A 19,668-nucleotide genomic window follows, 5' to 3' on the forward strand; every position below is an offset into this window, starting at 1 on the left:
TGGGGTGTTAAAGTCTCCCATTATTATTGTATGGGAGTCTAAGTCTCTTTGTAAGCCTCTAAAGACTTGCTTTATGAATCTGGGTGTTCCTGTATTGGGTGCATATATGTTTAGGATACTTAGCTCTTCTTATTGAATTGATACCTTTACCATTATGTAATGGCCTTCTGTGTCTCTTTTGATCTTTGCTGGTTTAAAGTCTGTTTTATCAGAGACTAGGATTGCAACCCCATGCCTTTTTTTGTTTTCCATTTGCTCGGTAGAACTTCCTCCATCCCTTTATTTTGAGCCTATGTATGTCTCTGCATGTGAGATGGGTCTCCTGAATACAGCACACTGATGGGTCTTGACTCTTTATCCAATTTGCCAGTCTGTGTCTTTTAAATGGAGCATTTAGCCCATTTCCATTTAAGGTTAATATTGCTATGTGTGAATTTGATCCTGTCATTATGATGTTAGCTGGTTGTTTTGCTCGTTAGTTGATGCAGTTTCTTCCTAGCATCGATCGTCTTTACAATTTGGCATGTTTTTGCAGTGGCTGGTATTGGTTGTTCCTTTCCATGTTTAGCACTTCCTTCAGGAGCTCTTGTAGGGCTGGCCTGGTGGTGACAAAATCTCTCAGCATTTGCTTGTCTGTAAAGGATTTTATTTTTCCTTCACTTATGAAGCTTAGCTTGGCTGGATATGAAATTCTGGGTTGAAAATTCTTTTCTTTAAGAATGTTGAATACTGGCCCCCACTCTCTTCTGGCTTGGAGAGTTTCTGCCAAGAGATCTGCTGTTAGTCTGATGGGCTTCCCTCTGTGGGTAACCCAACCTTTCTCTCTGGCTGCCCTTAACATTTTTTCCTTCATTTCAACTTTGGTGAATCTGACAATTTTGAGTCTTGCTCTTCTCAAGGAGAATCTTTGTGGCATTCTCTGTATTTCCTGAATTTGAATGTCAGCATGCCTTGCTAGGTTGGGGAAGTTCTCCTGGATAATATCCTGTAGAGTGTTTCCCAACTTGGTTCCATTCTTCCTGTCACTTTCAGATACACCAATCAATCATAGATTTGGCCTTTTCATATAGTACCATATTTCTTAGAGGCTTTGTTCGTTTCTTTTTACTCTTTTTTCTCTAAACTTCTCTTCTCGCTTCATTTCATTCATTTGATCTTCAATCACTGATACCCTTTGTTCCAGTTGATCGAATCAGTTACTGAAGCTTTTGCATTCGTCACATAGTTCTTGTGCCATGGTTTTCAGTTCCATCAGGTCATTTAAGGAATTCTCTACGTTGGTTATTCTAGTCAGCCATTCGTCTGATCTTTTTTCAAGGTTTTTAGCTTCTTTGTGATGGGTTCGTACTTCCTCCTTTAGCTTGGAGAAGTTTGATTGTCTGAAGCCCTCTTCTCTCAACTCGTCAATTCTCTGTCCAGCTTTTTTCCGTTGCTGGCGAGGAACTGCGTTCCTTTGGAGGGGGAGAGGTGCTCTGATTTTTAGAATTTTCAGCTTTTCTGCTCTGTTTTTTCCCCATCTTTGTGGTTTTATCTACCTTTGGTCTTTGATGATGGTGATGTACAGATGGGTTTTGGTGTGGATGTCCTTTCTGTTTGTTAGTTTTCCTTCTAACAGTCAGGACCTTCAGCTGCAGGTCTGTTGGAGTTTGCTGGAGGTCCACTTCAGACCCTATTTGCCTGGGTATCAGCAGCAGAGATTGCAGAAGAGTGAATATTGCTGAACAGCAAATGTTACTGCCTGATCGTTCCTCTGGAAGCTTCATCTCAGAGGAGTACCTGGTCATTCTTCTTAATAGCTACATTAATGGCATGGATGTATACTAATTTTTTAAAATATTCCCTCATTGATATAATTTATGATCTTTAGTTGCTACAATGATACAATAAACATCCTTGTCCAGACATCACTTAGTTCACATGTTATTTTTTTACAAGATTCCTAGAAGTGAAACTACTGAGTCAGAAGATATTGCAACATTGTGATACTGCCAAACTGACCTCCAAATAAACAGTACCAATTTAGACTTCCACCAACACTGCATGAGAGTAACCATGTTCCCCACATTTTGGCTAACAATGGTTACTTGTATTAAATAGACAAACAAAAGATATCATTTTAATTTGCATTTTGCAAATTATGAGACAGGGAATGTACATTAATGTTTATGAACTACTTGGATTTCTCTGTAGATTGTTCATATGCTCTGTCCATTTTTCTACTAAAGTATTTGTTTTTAACCAATTTACAGGTAAAAAATATATCATGAATATTAGTTTTTTCATTTATATAATGAATATCAATGTTTTCATTTGCATATATTATATTTACATATCATGAATATCAATTTTATTTGCATATTTATATTTACTTTTCCGGTCTGTGATTTCTCTTAACTTTGTCATATAGCCATTTTTGATTACTATGTAGTAAAAAGCCATCAATATTTTCCTGTATAGCTTATGCTTTCTGCCTCTTGCTTAGGAAATACTTTTATAACCTATAGATCATAAACAGACTCTCCTATGTATGCTTCTAGTACTTACAGCTTTTCATTTTTATATTTTTCTTTAATCCATTTGAAATTTGTTATGTATGGCAAAGGTTAGATTGCTACTTGTCCCTAAATTTCTATTCTCCACTTCTTCTACAATAATATGACACTTAGCTAGGCAATGAGCTATTCAGAACTGTCCTGAATAAAGACTATTTTCCAACATACCTGGAGATTGGGAACAGAAGAGATACATGAAAATTCTGCACTGTGCCCTTAAGAGGAAAAATATGCCTTCCCTTCACCTAACTGTAGCCTTTCTACAGACCAGAATATGAGGCATTTTAGACTACAGAGACAAGAAAATATCTTGTGGATGACAAGGCAAAAAAACAAGAAGAGCCCGAGTTCCTGTTTAGCTACACAACTCAGACTTTTCCATGAGAAATGAACTTCTGCCTTTCTTGAACCACCATTACTTTGGATTTCTGTCACAAGACGCTAAATCCATATTCTAATGAATACAGTTTGAAGAGTCAATTTTTGGTTTCTGAATGGATAATCAACTATCTTAATACTACCCTTTCCTGATTTGAAATGTCACTTTTGCCATAAATTCATATGTATAAGTATTTGTCTGTGTATACACAAACACAAACACAAACACACACACACACACACACACACACACTCTATGTTTATCCATGTATCTACTTGTTCTGGCACAAATAGTAAACTATTTGAATTACTATAGTTTTATCATGTTTTGATATACGGAACGGCAATCCACTCTTCGTTGTCCTTCCTTCAAAATTTACTCAGCTATTGTGAATTTTCTCTTACAAATGAACTTTAGAATAGCCTGTCAAACTCCGTAAGTAAAACCCTGCAGGGAAGTTTCCACTACTGCTAAAGATAGAATAACCAAGATCAGATCTACCCTCACATCTGAAACAATAATGACAAAAGACAGAATATATGAAACAGCGGTTTCACTGAACATCAAGCAACAACACAGAGTGATCTGTGAGAGACAACAAACAAAGTAAATGAGCCCTAACTGACATCATGATTGAAATGATGAGCTGAGAGGAGAGTCTAGAGAAACCAACACTCTAAACTGTTTCCAAGCAACTTAACTGCATCCCAAAAGAAAGCTCAAGAAGATTTATAGGAATACAAAAATATCCAGCACTAAAGAAAGAAAGAAAAATCATATCTGATATCCAACTCACAATAACCAGGCAGCAAGGAGGCAGAAAAACACAACCTAAAATGAGAAGAATAATCAATCAATCAATCCAGAACTGACAGATATGTTAAAATAGAGGGCATTAAAAGTTATTATAACTGTATACCATTACATTAAAAAAGTAGTAAAATATGGAAAATATGTTTAAAGACCCAAATCAAACTTCTAGACATAAAAACTACAAGGTCTGAGATTTAAAAATACACTGATGAAATTAATGGCAAGTTTGATATTGCTAACAAAAAGGTAGTCAACTTGAAGGCACAGTAACAGAAACTATCTGAAATGAAATAGGAAGAAAATGGAATTTTTTTTTTAATGACAGAGCATGAGTAAGCTGTGAGACAACTTCAAGCAACCTAATACACATGTGTTCAGTTGAGCCTAACACTGCCTCTTACATATTTTAAGTTCATCCTAAAGGCTTTGCTGTACATAGTTAACTGTAACCTAACCAGATGTGTTTACATACAGTAACCTACTCTTGTACTAATCACCAAGTTTCAGCCAATCACAGGCAGTCCTCTGTTCAAACTGTGTTCAAATAAGGCAAATGCTGAGCTGTAACCAATGCAGTTGTTTCCGTACTTACTCATTTTCTGTCACTTTCCTTTTTCTGTCCATAAATCCTCTCTGACCACATGGCAGAGACAATGTTGGTCTGAACCTATTATCATTTTGGGGCTACCAACTTGCAAATCATTCTTTGCTCAATTAAACTCTGTTAAGTTTAATTTGTCTTAAGTTTTTCTTTCAACACATGCAATTGGAGATCCCTAAGGTAGGAAGCAGGGGAAGGGGAGGACTGAAAAAACATCTGAAATAGTAATAGCCAAAACTTTCCTGAAATTAATAAAAAAACTATAAACCAATGGATTCAAAAAGCTCAACAAACCCTAAGCACAAGCAACATGAAGAAAACTATATAATGGAACGTCATAATCTATTTGTCAAAACCAGAGACAAAGAAAAAATCTTAAAAGCAGCCATTAAAAAAAAAAAAAGGAAAGACGTACACAGAAGAAAAATAAAGATGACTGGATTACCCCCGGACAGACTTCACAAACTCAAAATTGGTAAAAGGAAAGAAATAATAAAGAGCAGAGCAGAAAAAAATGACAGTGAGACTAAAAACACAATACAAAAGACCAATAAAACAAAAGCTGGTGTTTTGGAAAAGATAAAATCAAAACAAATTTAATAGACTACGAAGAAAAGAAAACCAGAAACAAAAGAGAAGACATAAGAACTCATATCACAGAAATACAAAGGTAGATACTGTTATGAACAACTATATGACCACAAATTGGAAAACCTAGAACAGATAAATTCCTGGACACATCCAACCTTCCAACATTGAACCACAAACAAACAGAAAACCTCAATAAGCCAGTAACAAGTAATGAGACTAGAGCCATAACAAAAAGTTTCACATCAAAGAAAAGCCCAAAACCTGATGGTTTCACTGCTGAATTACAACAAACATTTAAGGAAAGGAAGGAAGGAAGAGAAAGAAAAGAAATCCTAAAGTTTATAGAGAGCCACAAAAGACCCTGAATAGTCAAAGCAATCCTGAGCAAAAAAAAACAAAACTGGAGACATTTCACACTACCTAACTTCAAAATATACTACAAAGCTATTGTAACCAAATCAGCATGGTACTGGCATAAAAAAAGACAAATAGGCCAATTATATAGAACAGAGAACCCACATATAAATGTATGCACTTACAGCTAACTCATATTCAAGAAAGGTGCTAAAAATGTACAATGGAAAAAGGACAATCTCTTCAATAAATGGTGCAGAAAAAAACAGGATAACCATATGCAGAAGAATGAAACTAGATGCTTATCTCTCACCGTACACAGAAATCAAATCAAAATGGATTCAAGACTTAAACCTAAAGACCTGAAATTATAAAACTTGTGAAAAAAAAACACTGGGGAAAGTCTCCAGGACACTGATCTTGGCAAAGATTTTTTGTGTAAGATCTCAAAAACACACACAACGGAAACAAAAATAGATAAGACAGAATTACATCAAGCTAAAAAGCTTCTGCACAGCACAGGAAACAACAAAGTGAAGAGACAATCCACAGAATGAGAGAAACTATTTGCAAACTATCTACCTGACAAGGAATTAATAACCAGAATATATAAAAAGCTCAGACAACTTAATAACAAAAAAATAAATAATCTGATTTAAAAATAGTCCAAAGACCTGGTGCAGTCATTTCTCAAAAGACAAACAAATGACCAGCAGGTACATGAGAAAATACTCAACATCACTATTATCAGAGAAACGGAAGTCAAAACCACAATGAGGTATCATCACATCCCAGTTAGAATGGCGTATATCATAAAAGACAGGGAATAACAGATGCTGGTGAGGATATAAAGTGGAACCCTTGTATACTATTTGTGGAAATATAAATTAATACAGCCACTGTGGCAATCTGTATGGAGATTTCTCAAAAAGACTAAACATAGAGCACTATATGATCCAGCAAGGCCACTACAAGTACATATCTAAGGGGAAATCAGTATATCAAAGGGTATCTGCACTCCCATGTTTTACTGCAGCACTACTCACAATAGTCAAAATATGGAATCAACCTTAGTATCCATCAGTGGATGAATGGATAAAGAAAATATGGTATATGTACATTATGGTATATTATTCAGCCATTAAAAAGAATGAAATCCTGTCATTTACAGCAACATGGATAGGATGGGTCATTACATTAAGTGAAACAAGCCAACCACAGAAAGACAAATATCACATGTTCTCAATCATATGTGGGAGCCAAAAACTGGATGTCATGAAGATAGAGACTAGGCTGGAAGATACCAGAAGCCAACAAGGGTAGGAAGGATGGGGCGGAGGAGGGGAAGAAGAAAGGTTGATTAATGGATACAAATATACACTTAGAAGAAATAAGCCCTGGTGTTTGATGGATCAGTAGGGTGACTATGGTTTACATTAATTGATTATACATTTCGAACTAGCTAAAAGAGAATTCAAATGTTTCTAGTATAAATTTTTAAGCCTGGGCAACATGGGGAAACCCCATCTCCACAAAAAATTAGCTGGGCATGGTGGCACATGCCTATAGTCCCAGCTACCCAGGAGGCTGAGGTGGGAGAATCACATAAACCTGGGAGGTCGAGGCTGCAGTGAGACATGATTGTGCCATTGAACTCTGGCCTGGGCAACAGAGCAAGACCCTTTCTCAAAAAACAATAAATATTTAAGGTAATGGATAATCCAATTACTCTGATTTGATTATATGAATGCACTGAATTACCACATGTAGTCCAAAACTATGTACATCTAATACATGTCAATAAAAATAAGGATAATCAGAACACAGCAACCACTTCTGCTACGCAATTCTGTCTTACAATAAGCTCTGGTGCTTAATAACAATGAGAAACCGGTTATTTCCTCATTTTTTAAAAAGCTCATTCTTGTACATTACAGTAAGGATATATGTCCATTACCAAAAAATTAAGACCAGATGTTTGCTCGTATTTACCGAAAACTGAAACCCCATCTTTAGGGCACATCAGTCTTAGAGAAACATAGCCACGGTCCAAAGATAATCTGTAACTATAATCAAGCTATTTTAAAACGTAAATCAGGAATAATACACAATTAAACTCTGTAAGAAGCACTTGATTTGCTTACAGTGATTCTTGCCTAAGGATAAACAGCAATTTTTCAAGCCCACACCTCCAGATGAGAGTCACATATATCTTAGATAAAGCAATAGGGTCAAGAGTAGAAATTTTAGTAGGAGAGCTATGCCAAGAAGATCTGTTCATCCTTGCCTTATAGATTTATTTAATGAACTAAAAGCAATGACAAACTTTCACGATATACCTAAGACAAAAATGTTTAATTCCCAAAAAAGACTTGGTGCAAAAGACTATCGAGTATGTACAGCTCCAAAAAAGACTGATTTTCAAACAAAAATACAGGAATTAATACATTCAAATACCATGATTTTTTTTAAAAGTTACCATGAAAGGATAAAGAGTTTTCAACTCTAACCAGTTGCTCAATATATATATAACAAAATATATAATACATAAATATTTTATGTATTATATATAATAAAATATACATATATTACATATATTACCGAGTTTTGCTCTTGTTGCCCAGGCTGGAGTGCAATGGCACGATTTTGGCTCACTGCAACCTCCGCCTCCCGGTTTCAAGCGATTCTCCTGCCTCAGCCTCCCGAATAGCTGGGATTACAGACATACACCACCATGCCCGGCTAATTTTGTATTTTTAGTAGAGACAGGGTTTTTCCATGTTGGTCAGGCTGGTCTCAAACTCCCAACCTCAGGTGGTCCCCCTGCCTCGACCTCCCAAACTGCTAGGATTAGAGGTGTGAGTCACCACGCCCAGCTCTTTTAGTATTTTTATTATTTAAAAAACAATAGTCATTATTGATGATCATATATCATTTGACTAAAGACAGTATTTGTCACTCTCAATCAATTTTGCTTCCAATATCTTTTGGTAGATTTTTTAAAAACCAAAAAAACTCAAAAATCCTCGAGGGTAATTTTTCAGTATGCCATATGCACTCATTAAAAGCAACTGCAGAAAATAAACATTTCAAATATTTTTGAACAATGACAAAAGATAAAATGCCTCCTAAAATACCTACTTGAAGTGAACATAATTGTTTGTCTATAACCTGAGTCACATAATATTACAATACCCAGTAACACAAAATATAAAACAACTTTTCCATTTGAAAATTCTCTTATTCTATACATTAAACATCTCCTATGTTCCACTGAACATGAAAAGGATTCTATAATCAAATAGTTATTAGAAACTCAATACACTTGTATATTTGCACTGTACAATTAACAAGTTAAAAGTTCTGAAAAGGCCTGACGCAGTGGCTCACGCCTGTAATCCCAGCACTTCGGGAGGCCAAGGTGGGAGGATCACCTGAGGTAGGGAGTTCAAGACCAGCCTTACCAACATGGAGAAACCCCATCTCTATGAAAAATACAAAATTTGCCAGGCATGGTGGCACATGCCTGTAATCCCAGCTACTCAGGATGCTTGAGGCAGGAGAATCTCTTGAACCCAGAAGGCGGAAGTTTCAGGGAGCCAAGATAGTGCCGTTTTACTCCAGCCTGGACAATAAGAGCGAAATTCCGTCTCAAAAAAAAAAAGTTCTAAGAAGGAATTTTAATTAAATTCAGCATTTAACAAATCTTTATGACTGCAAAAGCCTTTTTTAAACAATATCCACTCTGTACCCAGGTCTAGTTCTTTTTTTAATCAATTGTTTTAAAGATGAATATATTATGACATTTATTCTTTCTTTAGAAATCTTCCAAGGAAGAAAATCTGCTTTTTATTTAATAGAATAAGCTCATTCTATTCTGTTTGCAATTACCATATGGGTCCACTGAACACTTTCATAAATCTGATACATTATGGAACCTTAATAATCTTATTTTTCCTAATTTTAGTATTTCAGTATCCTAGGAATCCTTTCACATTAATTATCAATTGTTCCCAACTATCCTAACAAAAAGACTAAAATGCAAAGCATGGTAAAAAGACCTTTCATGTGGAAACACGAAAGAATGACATGAAATAATCACTAATGCATAATCCTTCAGTTTTCTTTCCGTACTGCTCAAAGTATTACATCATCTTTCCAGAAGGCATTAAAGAGTCTGCAGATACCTTCTTTGCAGTTCTCCTTGAACACAGTTGAGAAATCAGAATTTTTCATTTTTCACAAATAGAAAAAAAAAAGACGGGAAATTTTAGATGAAGTAGAAGATAAATGCAAAAAGGCAGATAACCACTCTAGACTAGAAGGTTCTCCACCTAGGCAATATTTACATTTTGAACCAGATAATACTTTGTGGCAGGAAAGTCTCTTGCACATTATAGGATGTTTAGTAGCATCCCTGGTCTCTATCCAGTAGATGTCATTAGCATCCACTACCCCTCACCCCCTGGTGAAATCAATCCTATAAGCAATAAATCAGATTATGATTTTCAGATGATGTACTATAAGAACGGTCTCACTGAAAAAAAGGAATGAACAATATATCTCTAAGGACAAAAAGAAAATATGGTGGCCGGGCACAGTGGCTCACGCCTGTAATTCCAGCACTTTGGGAGGCCAAGGCAGAAGGATCACGAGGTCAGGAGATCAAGACCATCCTGACTAACACAGTGAAGCGCCATCCCTACTAAACATACAAAAATTAGCCAGGCATGGTGGCAAGTGCCTGTAATCCCAGCTACTTGGGAGGCTGAGGCAGGAGAACTGCTTGAACCCAGGAGGTGGAGGTTGCAGTGAGCCAAGATCACGCCACTGCGCTCCAGCGTGTGCGACAGAGCGAGACTCAAAAAAAAAATTTAAAAACAAAAAATGGTATCCTCACTTAGTCATTTACTAGGAAGGACTTCAAATTACATTATTTCATGACAAAAACCTGGACCATCCTATTTTGCTAAAAGGACGTGTGTAATATTCTTCCATCTTTTATGATGTTTGTACACCAAAATTTACTTAATATGGTTCATAAGTGGACAAACGTTGAAAGCAGGTACATATGTAAAAGTACTTAGAAGGAAACAGATGATGTAAAAATGAAAAAAATTCATCAAAATGTTTTGCAATTACAAAGCATGCAATTATGAAGAAAGTCATCTTTTCTTCAACCAAATTATGACTCTCAAAGTTCTCAAATGGATTTGAATTTGGTAATGTATGTACAGAAGTAATGATAAGCCAAGACTTATTAGTGGTGTATTTGAGATCTGGAATTAGTATTGCATTTTGATGATGCAAATACAAGAAGAACCAGAAGTAATTACAAGCTAGAACCTATCAGAAATGTGTCTAAAATCTAGAATCAGTTATTTACACGATGCACATGTGCCAGATTCAAGTATGACAACTGACAAGTAAATACAGTTGGCCCTTGAACAACATAAATTTGAAGTACACAAGCCTACTTATAAGCAGATTTTCTTCTACCTCTGTCACCCGAGATAGCAAAGCCAATCTCTCTTCTTCCTCTTTTCAGCCTACTCAACATGAAGAAGGATGAAGACCTTTATGATGATCCATTTCCACTCTATGAACAGTTAACATATTTTCTCCTTATGATTGTCCTAATATTTTTCTCTAGTTTATTGTAAGAATATAGTATATAATATATAATACATGTAACATACAAAATATGTATTAATTGACTGTTTGTATTATTGGCAAGACTTCCAGTCAGTAGCAGGCTATTAGTAGTTAAGTTGTGGGGAGTTGAAAGTTATACTCAGATTTGCAACTGAGCTGGCAGTTGGTGCCCTTAACCCTCACATTGTTCAAGGGTCAACTGCAGTTACAAAGGACACTGACATATTTGAGCACACATTATCTTCAACTTGAAATACATGGAATTAAAATTTGGGTTTGTAGTGTTCAAATTCTTAGTAAAATTTCCAATGAAGTTGTTTTTCACTACCCTTTATTCTTTTGTCTGCATATTGTTCATAAAAGGGCTTTAAAATATTTTGTAAAATAAAAAGAATCCATAATACTTAAATGGTAAATGGTGATGACTAATTTTTCTAGTATATTCAGGGTTATCATAACACTGAAAACATTGCCAAAGACACACTGTCTACACATTACTGTGCACCTACTGTACATAAGGCAGTGGTCACCAACCTTTTTGGCACCAGGGACTGGTTTCATGGAAGACAATTTTTCCATGGACCGAGGTCGGGGGATAGTTTCGGGACGAAACTGTTCCACCTCAGATAATCAGGCATTAGATTCTCATAAGGACACAACCTAGATACCTTGCATGCACAGTTCACAATAGGGTTTGTGCTCCCATGAGAATCTAATGCCACCACTGATGTGACAGGAGCATGAGAATCTAATGCCACCACTGATGTGACAGGAGGCAGAGCTCAGACAGCAATGCTCGATCACCCAGCACTCACCCCTTGCTGTGTAGCTCAGTTCCTAACAGGGCATGCACCAGAATCCACACCCCAAGCACTGGGGACCCTGACATAAAGCACCCCCAGGTATAGAAATTTAAAATATGAAAATACCGTGATCTCATGAAGTTTAATATTTACCATGTAGCATGAGATATGTACTTTGCAGTAACAATAACTTGAAAGTCAATAAATCAACTAATAAAAGAGGATATGATTTTCTTGGTTGTGTATGGTAACTAGAAGCTATGTGTAGATGTGATATACAAAATAACACTACAAAAGTGAAAATAAATTAGAGTTAATTAATCAAATAGGATGACTCTTAGAAACAGAGCTCAGTTTAAAAAAAAAAAAACAGCAAGAAAGGCCATATATATGATTTTTAAAATAAACAAAACGAAACATATACCTTCCACTTCCACAATGACGAAGTAGCTTCTATAGGACTAAAACTCTTACTGAGAACTAGAAAAACTCAATTTAAAGAAAACAAACAAGCTGGTTAAAAGTAGTAAAGAGCAACTAAGTGCTTGAAGGGCAAAGATATCAGAAAGAAAGGAAATATACTGAGGCAAGGTCAATAGTCTCTACTTCTTTCTTCCTTGAGAGATTTTTAGACCCTAAACTGTGCTGTGACAAGCTGAGAAACTAAACAGAGAGCAAAAGGTAAGAGCCTAAGAAACTGAGTAAACTCTCTGAAAGTATTCCTATGCTAGGGGGCCAAAATTTGGAGTCCAGGTTCCACCACAAAAGAGATGGGCCTGTTAAGCAACTCTAGCTTTAAGTCAAGATCTCCAAGGGACCAAGTCCTAGGAGCATAAGAATAAAGGGGGAAAAAGAAAAAACAAAATAGAACAGGACATACAAAAAAAAAAAATTAGACTCTAATAATGTCAATGCTAAATTGGATTAAGGTTATCCATCCCTACATTAATTGCCTTCTGAAAGAAAAATAAGTTCTCTCTGGAAAAAAAATTGCTTCCAGAGCTTAATAAATTTTTACATATTATGTCCAACAATCAACTAAAAAAAAAAAAACATGTCAAAAGGCAGAACCAAACACCAATGGGGAAAAAACAGAAAACAAAACCCACCCATAGGTAATCAAGATATTGGAGTTATAAGGCACAGCCCTTTAAATTATGTGATCAATACATTCAAAGAAAAAAAAGATAATTTCCCCTGACAACTGGAAAATAACAAGAATGAAGATTCGATATACATTTCATAACTTAAATAAATAAATAGATAACTTGGTAGGCTTAACAGCAGATTCAACACAGCAGAATAGAGACCTGGAAGATAATCTGTGGAAAGTGTCCAACTGAAGCATAAAGAAAATCAAAGTAGGAGAAATACAGGAAAAAAAAAAGAGATATGGGATGTAGTAAAAAGATCTATGGAATGGAGTCTCAGAAGAGGTGGGAAAATGGTAAAGAAACATTATCTGAACAGAAACTGGCCAAAAATATTTCAAAATTGACAGAAGACATCAAGCCACAGATTCAAGAAATGCTACAGACCCCAAGCCAGATAAATATTACACTCAATCAAACCTGGACACATGGAAAAAGTGCTAACAACTTAAAAAACAGCAAGAGGAGGATAAAAGAGACTTTACTTTCAAAGAAGCAATAATAATCCTGAGAGGTGATATTTTTAAACAGAAACCATGGAACCAAAATATCTTTAAAGTGTTGGAAGGTCGGGGGAACCAACACTTGTAAACTTAGAATTCTACACCCAGCAAAAATAATTCAGAAATGAAGGCAAAAGAAGACATTTTTCAGAGACAAAAAAAAAAACAAAACTGAGAGAATATATCATCAGCAGGACCTCACTAAAAGAAATACTAAAGACAATTCTTCAAGCAGAAGAAAACTAACTCCAAAGACAATGCTGGAGACTTACAGGAAAGAAGGGCAATAGAAACGGTAAATATATAACAACAATAGCACTATACATAAAGACTCTTAGTGTTTAAAGGTCCTAACGTTGTCCAAGAAATGATAAACATATTATTCTAGTAAGCCAATGATGTATGTTACAATTTCTAGGATAACCACTAAGAAAATAACGGAAAAACGTATAAGTAACATGCCTATAGAGAATAAAAGCAAAATAGGAAAGCAACAGATTAATCCAAAGAAAGGAGAGGAAAAAAAGACAAATAATAAGGCAATAGAAACTACCAAAATTGTAGACTGAAACACAAATATATCCTAACTACATTAATAAAAAACAAACTACACACTCCAAGTAAAAGACAGTTTTATCTAACTGGATTGAAAAATTAAAACTCAACTATACGCTGTTTTACAAGGCACATGCCTTAAATATAAATGTACAAAAATGTCTACATGGAAAAGGATATACATGCAAAAACTCATCAAAAGAAAGCTGATACAGATACAGTAGAGCCTAGGGCAGGAAATATTACTAAAGATAAAAAGACACATTATATAATAATAAATGGGTCAATCATACAGGAAAATGTAATAATTTTAAGTATGTGACCACTGAAAGACATGCCCTTAAAACATATAAAACACAAAAGAACATATACTGTATGATTCCATTTATTAAAAACTTCCAAAAGTCAGCATACTGGTTACCTTTGGGGAAGTGTAGTAATTTGGAGGGGGCACACAGGAAGCTATGAAGGTGCTATGAATGTTCTGTTTCTTGATCTGGGTAGTGGTTACAAAGGTATGTTCATTTGTTAAAATTCATAAAGTCATTTGCTTATAATTTCTGTATATTTTGGTAGGTTGGTTATCCTTCCTTAAAAACAAATTATATTAAAAAAAAAAAAGCAAGAAAGTGATTTAAAATATTTAAGACAGTGATTACCTCCAGCAGGGACAAGAAGAAAGGACTGAACATGGAACACCTTGGGCTTTGACAGTATTGGTAACACTCCTTTCCTAAACTCAGTGGCTTATTCACTGTACTGTACTTTAGACACACTTTACATACATGCTTTAATATACATCTAAAATACTTGAGTTTTTTTAAGAAAAAAAATAATTCCTTATACACCAACATGTCAACAGTAGCTTGTCTGCAGTTAGGCTGTAGGTTATTTTATTTTTATTATTTCTACTTTTCTGTTTTTTCCAATTTTTATAAAATCACCCTGTATTTGATAATTTTTTAAATCCTAATTTTTACAAAGGAAAAATTTATCCCAATTCTCTACCTCAGTTGCCCATAAAACACTTTATACAAAACATCTTTCATATTCCAAAGGTAAAATTCTAAAAAGCTATACAATAATTGATGGGTAAATTAAATTATTAACAAGGCATGAATAAACTTTTTAGAATGGATATGTTCTATAGCTTGATTGTGCTGATAGTAAAAGAGATACCGGTATTTATCAAAACTCACTGAATTGGACACTTAAAATGAATGTATTTTATCAGATGTAAATTACACCTAAATAAAGTTGATTTTAAAAACAATTATTGCATATACATTAGAAGCAATTAGATAAGAACGTTTTACATACAGTACCTACAAATTCCACAGTTTTCACAGTGATACTGTTTCTTATCTTTGTCAAACAAATGGCATATATCGCAATAATATTCTCCAAACAACGTGCTACATTCTTCACAAGTCTGTTGGGCCTAAAAAAGACACATAATTAAAAACTGCAATAAACTAACCAAAACATTTTGAGTTACCATTGGAATATCTAGAACTTATGTTCAAGTATATACAGTTTATTTTTACAAGTTTGAAACACCTAAACCAAAGATATTGCTTATTCTAGAAGTTAAAGAAGTCTTATTTATAATACTTTTGATTAAATGTTTTCAAACCACCTTAATACAGTTTTTAAAAAGAAAATAAAAATGTCATAAAATCTTACATGTTGAATTTTTTCACAGTTTATGCACTGCACTTCCTTCACTTTAAAGCGATCTAGTTGATGATCTTCATTGTTATCATGACACAAGCGGCAAGTATAAAGCTTGTCACAGCAAGGTGCCTAACCCCCATGAAGAAAAAAGAGATATAGTAAGAAGCAAGAGAAACCAAGTGTGCAATGCAAAAAGAAAATTTCTTCCTCCTCCTCCTGGATGGAACTGAAAGATTACACCCAATAGATCAGCTGCTAAACTGATCCTAAACATAACATTTCACTAGCTTCTTGGCATATTTTATATTAATTCTTCCCTTCAACGTCACTATGTCTGTATGAAGTTGAACACAACTTTAAAACAAAAGAATTATGAAAGAAATCCCCAGATTTAAACACTAATCCCACAACACCTGATATGCTTTGGCTGTGTTCCCACCCAAATCTCAACTTGAAATGTATCTCCCAGAATTCGCACGTGTTGTGGGAGGGACACAGTAGGAGGTAACTGAATTACGGGGGCCAGTCTCTCCCGTGCTAGTCTCGTGACAATGAGGAGTAAAATCTCATGAGGTCTGATGGGTTTATCAGGAGTTTCTGCTTTTGCTTCTTCCTCATTTTCTATTGCCACCACCATGTAAGAAGTGCCCTTCATCTCCCACCATGATTCTCAGGCCTCCCCAGCCATGTGGAACTGTAAGTCCAATTAAACCTCTTTTTCTTCCCAGTTTTAGATATATCTTTATCAGCAGTGTGAAAACAGACTAATATAACACCCTAATTTCATTCTGAGCCTAAACAGCAAACAGGCAACCTCTTCTTACACATTTCCAGATAAATTCATTTACATTAAAAATAATAAAGATTATATTCTTATTTTACTAGCTTTTACTAATCATCAACCTCATATCTAATACTGCAGAAAATGCAACAAATGTAAGAGATAGTCCTGGTTTTCAAGCATGGCAAAGACTGCCAGTTGTCCACCAAAATCTATCCTCTCCTTCCTAGGTACAATTGTTCAGCTCTATCAGACAGATGGCCATATGCCCTAAAACATGACAAAATGATACCAACAGAAAAATCTCATCCCTGGATTGACCATGTGGAACAAACCCCATCACCAATCTGCATCACTCGCCTTGGAATTGTTAAATGGGACGAAATAAAACCTTTATTCTTTAATCTACATCACTGTTGGGTTTTTTCATTACAGCAACTTTACCATTACAAGTATATCAAGAGATTTCCAGGCCAGTGAGCTAACTCAATACTTTTCAACACACTGTGACCTTGCAGATCCACTCATTTCTGAAGGCTTCCTATGCCTTGACTTACCATAACGTAGTTCACTCGTTAAAGATTTTAACATTTAACTGGTTTCCTTTTTCTGCAACTCTCAGTCTTTGACTTTGTCATTTCCAATAACCTTGTCCTCCAACCCACTATTCTCACAGTTATACCGTAGAACGGTCATTCTCAAATGGTCTCAGGATCCCTTCACACTTTTTAAAATTATTGAGAATCCCCAAGAGCTTTGGTTTATGTGGATTTTATCTATTGACATATACCATATCATAAATTAAAAAGGATAGGTTTTTAAAATATTACTTCTTTTTAAAAGTAACAAACTCATTACTTGTTAACATAAATAACATATTTTGATGAAAAATAACTATATATTTTCCCCCAAATAGCTTAATTCTTGCATCTGCTTATGCATTCAAACAGTTGTGGCTGAAGTACAAGAAGAAACTCTGGCCTCACACAAATATGTACACTGGAAAAGAAAGGAGTATTTTAATAGCCTTTTTGGAGAATTATGGACATTATTCTCTGATATTACACTAGAACAACAACTCTTAAAGGGTAGCTGCAACATGAAATCTGAAATCATATCAATGAACTTTTCTTCCTTGGTTACATTTAAATCTATTGATCTATCTTGCACTTCAAATGGATGTTTTGCTCATGCATTGGTCATCTGGAAAATACCAGTTCAGTGAGTTATTTACATCTTCTAAATGTTCACACATTTAACACGTAATATCAAAAAATCATATTCATTAAAAGTCTTTAGGTATTGAAGAAAATCTCACCAAAAAAAAAGTCTTTTAAAAAGCTTCCAATCTCTCAAAAGCTAATAAAAGTTTTCCAAAATTCTAATTTTGTGTGAAAGCTTGAATTTTATCACTGGCAACAAATACTGTCATTTTCATTTGTAGCGAGTCTCACTTTTCTCCTTTTTGAGAAAATGTCTGCCGAACACCCAAATGTGAATGACTACAGTTTTTTCAAGTAAAAAAGTTGTTCCATGAAAAAAAGTAACTAGTTCACTTTAAAATCCAATTGCACAAGAGCTTTTCCTCAAGACAACCCTCTAATTTCAGTTTGCAGAAGTGTTTGATCAAAACTTCCCATGTCATTAAACAGCATATTAAAAAGACATATATTCTAGGGTTGATATTTGATTAAAATTAATGATTTTACTGCTTTATCAACATTTTTAAGAGAAGCTGGCTTTTTAAAAAAACTACAGGTGTAGTATAGTTCAGTGCCACTGTCTTGATTCAAGCTAAGGTACTAGCAGTACTAAACAGTGCTTTTCCACCATCAGTGCATGTGTCAACAGACTGAAAAAAAAACAAATATCTTAGTATTCACTGAAAGTAGTTTTGGCCTTGCAGATCCCCTGAAAGGACCTCGGGAATCCCCAGGGGTCCATTCACCACACTTTGAAAACCACTGCTACAGAACAACAGCGCACCCTCTCTGCATCTCAATTCCAAGCATGAAATTCTCTAACCATTAACTAACTCCTCCCTAACTTACTCCAAGTCTCCCCTTGCAACACCCTAGTTCCCCTTCTCTTCCTCTACACTCACGGATAACAATCCCAACCCTGGTTAAACCCTATTTGACTTATATCAGAAGCAGCTGAATATCGCTAGAGAAAAAGCATCACCATCCTTGCTGGTTCATATGAAGTGGACACTATCACGTTTCCCCAATCAATTCTGTCACTCTTCTAGAGTCTAAGACCTAAGATTTAGATGATCATTTCACTTCTCCTCTGGCTTTAAAACTCTAACAACTCTTTCTTCCTCCTTAACACTCTGCTGATGACCTTATTTCACTATAAAAACAGTAAACCTACTTCCTGCTGATAGGCCTGAAAAGAACACCATCCTACAATCTCTATTAACTTACTTACAAATATACCTCATCCTCTGCCTTCTCTTACGAAGAACTGACAGTCTATGTTTCTAAGGCCGACTTCTTCACTTGTGCACCGGATTTCATACTTGGCTACTCAAGGACAATGCCCTTACAGTTTTCTCTCTTTCTCCTGCATTATAAAATGTTCTCACTCTATTGTATAATTTCCTAGAATATACAAACATGCTGTAACAGTTCCTCTCTTAAAGAGGAAAAAATATGGCAACACATCTCCCAGCAACCACACCTTATTATTTGCTCCCCTTTACAGCAAAACCCCAAGAATAGCCTATAAGTGCTATTTTCAAATACACTCCTCCCATTCTCTCTTAAATCCACTCGAATCCTGACCTCTCCACTAGAACTCTTCTTGTCAAGATCACCAGTGACCTCTTCCTTGCCAAATCCAAAGGGCAATTCTCAGTTATCTTACTCAAACAGCTGCATTTGACCTAGTTGACCACATCCTCCTTGAAATGCTTCACTTGGCCTCTGGTATTTAAGGGGTGGGGGGCGCAAAACCTGTTTGATACCCTGGGCAAAGTATCTTAGTGTTATGATACACAGATCTAGTTGTGTGGTTTATGGGGGGCAGGCAAGATGTTAAATTCCGTTTTAGACCTCAAGTTTGAAAGAGTAATAATACATCTCAGTAGAAATTGAATCATAAGGATAGCATTCAATTTCCTTACACAACATTTGGTGGCTGACCAACATTTTTAAGGAGCTTCATCCAGTGCAGTGGAGCAACGTTCATCAAGCCATGACCTACAGACAAGAATTTAGGATGCACGTAGAGGCCTGAGACTAGAACT

General features: G+C 35.4%; 1 protein-coding gene across 6 annotated transcripts in view; it reads right to left on the reverse strand.

Moving 5' to 3' along the window:
- Positions 1-19,668, reverse strand: part of RCHY1 (ring finger and CHY zinc finger domain containing 1, E3 ubiquitin protein ligase) — a 45,972-nt gene that overhangs the window by 24,974 nt on the left and 1,330 nt on the right. For 4 of the 6 annotated variants that reach the window (XR_001000174.1, XM_011927187.1, XM_011927185.1 and 1 more), the window contains exons 2-3: positions 15,644-15,763; positions 15,283-15,398 (exon numbers count right to left, since the gene is read on the reverse strand). Coding sequence is in view for 5 of the 6 variants with exons in the window: in XM_011927187.1 (XP_011782577.1) it covers positions 15,283-15,398; positions 15,644-15,763 (236 nt within the window). In the remaining variant the exon portion in view is untranslated. The remainder of the gene's footprint in view (positions 1-15,282; positions 15,399-15,643; positions 15,764-19,668) is intronic. The other 2 variants (XM_011927190.1, XM_011927189.1) reach the window with 1 other exon arrangement.

The sequence above is a fragment of the Colobus angolensis genome, unplaced genomic scaffold (genome assembly GCF_000951035.1).
Source record: "Colobus angolensis palliatus isolate OR3802 unplaced genomic scaffold, Cang.pa_1.0 Scaffold70, whole genome shotgun sequence".
Lineage (NCBI taxonomy): Eukaryota > Metazoa > Chordata > Mammalia > Primates > Cercopithecidae > Colobus > Colobus angolensis.